Here is a 7,653-nt window from a genome sequence, read left to right as displayed (position 1 = left end):
GTGGCCCAACCTGGGGCTGGCACCCGGGTGGGGGGGGCCCTGGGTGGGGGTGGCCCTGGGTGGGGTGGGCTCAGCTGGGGGTGTTCCCGGGTGGCTAGAGGTGGCATGCCGCCTTGGCCACCTCCTCGAGGCGTGTGGCGGCTCCCAGGTCGCCGCTGATGCGGAGTCGACCGCTCATGTAGGCGGTGAGCGGACGCAGCTGCCCACTCATCACGGCCACCAGGTCGTGCTCCGTCATCTCCAGCACCGCGTCGGGAGGCTGGGCCGCCGCGGGGGGGGGGCCCTCGTCCCACGGCCCCCGATCCTGGCACCGGCCGCACGGCGATGAGCGAGGCGAACAAAGGCCGTAAAGCCACAGATCGCGCCGGACTCGGCTCGCCGTAAAAACGATAAAGATTCCCCATGTAGCCCATGCAAGCTGTTGGGGCAAGTCCTGTTAGCGAGCACCAATGAAGGCTGACGCGGCGCAAGAGGGGGTGGGTGGCCGGCATCGCGCCCGGCCGTATTTGTCTCCCTAGTGGCAATGTTCACACGCCGCACCAGGTACTCATTTAAGGCTGAGTCGACCTATGGGAGGCCCACTACCGGTTCAGATAATCGTCACTTGTGTTGGGCCTGAGCAGGAATCTAACTCGGGTCACCGGGTTCGTAGTGCGGCGTGTTAACCACTGCGCCATCGCTCCCCCACACACACTTTGGAGTGAGTGCAATTCTGGCGAAGCTGGAATGGCTATCCGCACGCCGATGGTGCGGTGCAGGACGGTTCTCATGACCAACAATCTCGTTACCCAATTTGGCTGAGACTTGTTCCTCAACTCGCCTATGTGAGCTGCCACACGAGAATGGGCGGCGCGTCGTTAAACGTTTGCCAACGTTTGGCTGCGCCGGGTGGTGGAGGGACGTCACGACACAACCTTGGTCGGATCCCCTTGTCGCGCGACCTACAAATCAACTGTGAATGAAACCGCCCGGCGCCGACGAACGCGCCGCTCTCACCGGTCTTGAGGTCCAGGTGGTAGGTCCGGAACGAGCCGTCACGACACTGCACGTCGAACCGGTAGACGGCGCCCACCCTCTCCACCAGCGACTCGCACAGGAGCGGCCCGACGGCCGCCAGCAGCGCGTCGTCACCGTCGTCGCCCCCCTCCCCTCCCTCCTGCACCGCGGACCTCGCCGCCTGCAGCGAGCATCCTGCGGCACAGGGGAGTGGGCAGCGTTCACGCCAGGGCCGGGCAGACCCGTCGCTCCCAACGCAACCCCGACGGTCACCACACAACCCCGGCACCGCGCCGAGCCAAAGCGTTCATTCCGGAACAGAACGCTCACAGCCGTAGACGCCCCGCAGCACTAAAGTGCCTCGTGCCGAGGACTAAATCCCCACCGGGTTCTCAGTCGTTTTCTGCCGATACCCTAAACACCCGGAAATCCACCGATTGTAAAACATCCTTGAGGTTCATCTACCATCTGTCGACGAACCTCACCTGCAGTTGTATTTGACATCGTACTCCCGTGTCTCTTTGCATTCCAGAGCGATCCTCGGCAAAATCCCCGCCAAAGTCTCCCACCACTATTACCCGTCTAGTGCAGCCAAGATGCTCGTAGCGATGGATAGAGGTCGCTCGTGGAAGACTCGTGTTGCCGCGGACCGTGTGGGATGAAGTTGCAGGCCGTGGCTGGGCCACGGGCCGCAGGTTCCCCAGCCCGCGTCTGAATCTCAAGATGCCACCTACAGCCATCTTGAGATACACGCACAGAGAGCTGGCTTTTTACGTTTACTACGTTACATTCCGCTTGTTTTACACCGGGAGAGCCTCATCGAGTCCCAAAACTCTTTTTGGGGAGGGTCCTGCCAAGTTTTTTGCAGTAAGGGGCGATGTTGCTACTGCTCTGTAAACCCAATTGAGTAATTTGCAGGGACATTTTCAGCATTGGGTTGTTTTAGGCCGATACTGGGTACATTGTGGGGTTTTTTGTTTTTGCAATGGGAGGAAACTGGGGAACCGGGAAACCCGTGCATAACAGGGGGGGGGAGAACAAACGCCTTACGGAGAGGCACCCGAGTCGGGAATCGAACGCAGACGCTTCTTGCTGGGAGGCACGAGCGCAATCATTTCTGCGTACTTTTACTTGCGATTATGGGCGGCGCTCAGCCAAGAGAAACAATCGAGCGACTTTGTTGCTCACCGGCGTCGCGCCCTGCCGCCTGCCGGTCGCTCATCGCCATCACGCCGCCCAGGATGGTTTGCACCGGCCCGGCCAGCGCTCCCCACGCCTCGGGAGTGAGGCCCGGCACGCACGGCGGCAGCAGCGGCGCCGAGAGGCCGGTCGCGCCCGGCGAGCACAGCACGGCCTCCAGCGCCAGCTCCACGCGCTCCACCTCCAGGCCCCACGGCTCCGTCACCTTGGTCACCTCCAGCTGCGTGCGGGCCGCACAGAGGGGGCGGGCCAGATCAGCCGGAGTCGCGCGGAGACTCGGGGGAGGGGGGGGGGCAGGACGCGCATGAGTTTCCCCCGCAACGCACCCGGCACACCACATCCAGTACACATCTTGCTATGGCTGTGGCTACTACTAGTCACTATCCTATTGTAAATGTATTGTATATACTATTGTGTATACAGGTTGTCCTCGCTTTAAGTGGGTTCGGTTTGTGCGATTTCTTTGCTATGTGGCTATACGGTCGGAAGCTGGACATGTGTGCTGTGTGTACTGCATGTGCTGTGTCTGTACTGCATGTGTGTGTACTGTGTCTGTACTGCGTGTGTGTGTACTGCGTGTGTGTGTACTGTGTGTGTGTGTGTACTGCGTGTGTGTGTGTACTGTATGTAATGTGTCTGTACTGCGTGTGTGTGTACTGCGTGTGTGTGTACTGCATGTGTGTGTACTGTGTGTGTGTACTGTGTGTGCTGTGCGTACTGCATGTACTGTGTCTGTACTAAGTGTGTGTGTGTACTGTGTGTGTGTGTACTGTGTGTGTACTGTGTGTGTGTGTACTGAATGTACTGTGTACTGAATTACTGTGTCTGTACTGCATGTGTGTGTGTACTGTGTGTGTACTGTGTGTGCGTACTGTGTGTGTACTGCGTGTGTATGTACTGTGTGTGTGTACTGTGTCTGTACTGCGTGTGTGTGTACTGCGTGTGTGTACTGCGTGTACTGCGTGTGTGTGTACTGTGTGTGTGTGTACTGTGTCTGTACTGCGTGTGTGTGTACTGCGTGTGTGTACTGCGTGTGTGTGTGTACTGTGTGTGTGTATACTGTGTGTGTGTACTGGGTGTGTGTGTACTGTGTGTGTGTGTACTGTGTGCGCTACTCGGCAGGAAGCTGTCTCGAGTGTTCGCTGGCTGTTGCAGAGGTTCGCGGTTCGAATCATGCAGACAGCCCTGGTTATTCCTGCGGGTGTATTAACTACAAAAATACGCGCCGTCTGTCTCACTGGATGTTATAGATCCTATGACACCAATCGAAACAATAAGTCCATTGTGTCGGAGTCATGCTAAAAAAATTTAAACATTTAACTGAATTGGGATTAGACGTGGCAATCATCGCCCCCTACTGGCAGACTATTGCCCGCTTGCAGCCCGTTGCCGAGTCACCTTGTGCCCCGTAGGCACAGCTGCCACTGGGGGTGCCCCTTCGTACGTGTTGACATGAGAGGTGATGCGAGTGGAGCGCTCCGACACGCCCTGGCATCACAGAGCTCGCCGTCGCGATCAGGACGAAGCCCTAACCCGGGCCGCGTCGTGCCCACGCCGCCGTCTCACCGCGAGCTCGTCGGCCATCTTGGCGCTCTCGCTCTGCAGCTCGTGCAGCGAGTGGCGGGGCAGCAGCGAGGTGAGCGCCGTGTGCGCCGCGCTGCGCGAGGAGCGGTTCACGTCCTGAGCCGCGGTGAGCAGCAGCACGGGGCAGTGCACGCGCACGCGCACGTCGGCGCCCACCGACACCAGCGCGCCGTCCCGTGTCATCGCCTGCGCCGGGTCGTGCGGAGAGGGAGAGCGGCGAGGGAGAGGACGGGCGGTTGGCTCAGAAGGGAACCATCACAGCGTGAGTTTCGTGTTGAGTTTGTTAACCAGGTGGGAAGTCAAGAGACAAAGGGAGCCCAGTGACTAACCTGGGTCACCAAATGACAAAAGCAATGATTACATAAAATAAAGTACCAACTAGAAAATAGAAAACAGGGCAAAAACAACCGTGTCAAAGAATAAGTTGAAAACAGGGCACAAACTTAAACAACGTTAAATAAATCGGGTGGGAAACAAATACAAAAAACGAATATAAAGCTGTGCTGTAGCACGCAACGGCAGTAAGGCCCGACGCCCATCCACACGCCTTGCGTGCGTGTCACGTGACCGCACATTGCCTGCCAAACCTCTAACAACCGACAAGTCGTGCGACTCCGGCCTGCACCTAGCAACCGCATCAGCGATGAGCTTGGCCGAGCGGTCGTTGGGCCCGCCGCGGCGGCGGGGACGGGGACCGGGCGAGGGGGGGGGGGGCGAGGAGCGACGCACCCTGCAGGGAGGAACGTTGAACGCGCGCGGGCGCGTGTCCACCCGGCGCCAGCGGTCGATGCAGGGCAGCACGAGCGCGACGCCGGGGCCCAGCGGCGCGCGCAGCCTCCCCAGGCGGAACACCACGATGCGCTCGTGCTGCGGCACAACCTGCGGCCGGGGGCGGGAGGGGCGGCGGTCACGGTCGAGTGGCCGTCTGGCTCGGCGGAGCCTTAAGAGAGGCCCCCCCCGTAAGTGGCGAGGCCTTCGTGGTTTTTGTAGCGAGGTCTTCTTGGGCAACCTTTCCGTAGATTGGGGCGGTTCGTCTCTCGCAACGCAATTTGACTCTACAGTTTTGTTCGTATTGGAAAGAGACGGAAGCCCAGAGGCATTGCGCCAACGCTTTTGAAACTCAGCTGGAAAGCTAAAACTCTTTTGAGAGTGTACACGTGCACGTGCGTACATGTACATCCCTTTTGTCAATCAACTGTCGCATTAACGCCTCCCTACGCGGCGCGAATCGTGGGGGTTATTCAACCAGACGTCACGACAATGGTCGGTGCGGGTTCGTCATGGTGAGGTGCTAATAAGTGGGAGCATACGAGTAGAGTACAATGGATTTTTCTGCACCGTCCTCTGCCGTCCACAATCCCCGCAGCCCCTACGGCAACCTGTTTGCGCGTGGCGGTGACCCATCGGAGCGCTATCCAGCCTCAACCTGCATGGCTTCCGAGACCCGACGGTGGGGAGCGCCGCGGGCGCTCGTGACGCCGGGACGCGGTACCTTGAGGCAGAACCACACGGAGAGCGGGAAGGTGAGCAGCACGAAGACGAACGTCAGGGACGTGATGACCAGCGAGCAGAACCACGACAGCCATGACTCGACGGACTCGGCCTCATCTGAGCACAAGACATACGCAGCGTCCACACACGCACACGGGACTCCGTGCCAGGGAGAGGTGCTCGCGTCGCGAGTGCGTGTACACGAGCAGCCCTGCTGTCAATCTGCTGCAGCACCCGGGCCTCCACTTGCCGACCGGGTCACGGCGGTTGTTGAAGGGGCCCGAGTCCTGCTGTTGGTGGGGATTTATATCGAAAGTCACAATGACTTTTCTTGTGGAGGAAACTGCACGTGGATGTTTGGACAATATCACGAATCATTGAGAGTTTTGGCTTCAAGTGTAAGAAGACCGGATGGTCTGGAGAAAGCCCAGCACCGTGCCGCTGTGTACACGAGGGGAGAGATCCGACACTGCCGTGTCCTGGCCGCACCTCGCAGCCCCGCGCCTACAACACCTGGCAAGCCTTGGTGCTCGGATCCCTTTAAAAATGGTGGCCACCCCACACATCAACAATATTCACGTAGACAATGCGACGCTATTTTTACACGTTTGCATTTCGCGTGAATTTTTAGATTCATTATTTTTTGCCCGCCGACCTGGTCGGGCTTAGCGTGAAACTCCGCCTATCCGCTGTTTCCCTGCAATACCGAAGTCGTCGTCCTGGCTGAGGCCGCCGCTGCCCTTGGTGGAGTCCGGGCTGCTGTAGGTGAACACGGACTGGAAGGACAGCGCCTGATACTTGGCACCGGCCATGACGCCTCGGGTCGCACCTCCGATTAGCACGTGTGGCTGCGTACGGTGCGAAAGAAGTTCAGCATAGACACACACACGCGGGTCACGTGGCCTGTCCCTGCAGTGAGAGGAGACCCAGGCAGGCCAAGTCAAGCCGTCGTCGCCCGATGGGATGCAATTGTTATTTTCCAACCATCTGGCGATGTGGCTGCTGCTGCTGCTTAAAAAGAAAAGACGTTTCGGGCCATGGCCCTTCTTCACAGCACATAGGAGAGAGAGAGGCCACAGCAGTTGCCAGCGTCCTGTCTCTATATTTATACGCGCTGCGCGAGTTTACACTTAGCACCGCCAGCCCACTGCTGGATGACGGCCTCCCCACGCAGTGCGGGTCCGCGAGGGGGTTGACAGGCCATGCTTCACCAGACCGCTCACTGCGCGCGTCGGTGAAGGCGCGGGAGCCATACAAGTGCAGCACAACACTGAATGCTGCTGCTGCATCGCCCTCTGCTGGCCGCCACGTAGCCCCGTCTCAATGAAGCTCCGTACGCAGCCCCATCAACAACCACCACCACCAAGAGACAAAGGCACACTCATTGACCTACATAGGCCGAGTTAAATCATCTCTGCCTGCACCCGGCAGCTCTACAGATGTATGGGCACGGCGCGGTACAGATGGGCAGGGCGTGGGCGCTCCTACCTCCTTGTCTGGCCAGCGAGGACGAGTAGGCCAAGTCAAACGCGCTTCAGCAGAGGCAGTGGTTGGGGGGGGGGTCTCTTTAGCGGCCACTCGTGGGGGGCCTTCCGCCAGCAGTGGCGGCGGGAGCGAGAAGCACTTGCAGGGCTGCGCCTTTGGCTTCCGTTCGCTTCCGCGTTGTCTGTGACGTCACGCGGCGGCCTCTCACCCTCAGGGGGCGGGGCGAAGATTGTAGGGGGCGGGGCGGCTCGAGAGCTTTGTTCGTATTTAAAAATAAAAAATATAAAAATGTTGGGATTTGAAGCTTTCGTGACTGCAGGAATCCATGCTCTTTGGTTATTTCGGTGAAGTCTACCTACGTGACTTTACCGAGAGAACCAAAGAGCACAAAACAAACTGTGCCAGGTAAGGCCCACTGAGCGATGGGTCTCTTTCTCAGCAGTGGCTCAGCTGCCTCAGCGCCACGTGGAAATGTAAAACGCGCGCGATGTCCATTCTCAGCGTGCAGGGGGAGGACCCGGAGGACCCGGAGGGAAAAAAATCCACGGGGAAGAGAGACACGGCCGCAGAAGCGCGACTTGTGACTGTCAATGACCATATTTGTTCGATGGTTAGCCATTTAGCAGGGCACTTTTACATCTCGATTGTAAACGGATATTCTTCAGAACTGCGTATTTGTGTTTAGTTTGTTGTCCTTCCCCGGCACCTTCGAATCTTCGATTAGCAAGGTTGGCTACGTCCGGTGCGAAAGAAGTTCAACATGCATACATGACGATTCGATTTGAAATAAAACTATTTTAAAAGTTGTTTTATTCTACCAGGTAAGGCCGACTGAACTCTTTTTTCAGACGCGATCTGGCGTTCGCAAACGATCGCTTATCGCGTGTACATGTCGAG

The 7,653-nt window shown here is 58.3% G+C and overlaps 1 protein-coding gene across 1 annotated transcript; it reads right to left on the bottom strand.

Annotated features, from left to right (window-relative positions):
- On the bottom strand, positions 1 to 6,969 carry STOML1 (stomatin like 1). Its single transcript, XM_078613536.1, is given in 9 exon segments — positions 1 to 283; positions 285 to 304; positions 997 to 1,191; positions 2,185 to 2,416; positions 3,763 to 3,966; positions 4,510 to 4,659; positions 5,273 to 5,388; positions 5,978 to 6,119; positions 6,760 to 6,969. Coding segments are annotated over 8 exon segments (1,212 nt in total). The 5' UTR covers positions 6,084 to 6,119; positions 6,760 to 6,969; the 3' UTR covers positions 1 to 94.
- Positions 6,970 to 7,653: the final 684 nt, after the last annotated feature.

This window comes from Lampetra planeri, chromosome 41 (assembly GCF_965212315.1).
Source record: "Lampetra planeri chromosome 41, kcLamPlan1.2.h2, whole genome shotgun sequence".
Classification (NCBI taxonomy): Eukaryota; Metazoa; Chordata; class Hyperoartia; order Petromyzontiformes; family Petromyzontidae; genus Lampetra; species Lampetra planeri.
The sequence above is the reverse complement of the archived record's forward strand: the minus strand, read 5'-3'. Positions and strand labels throughout refer to the sequence as shown.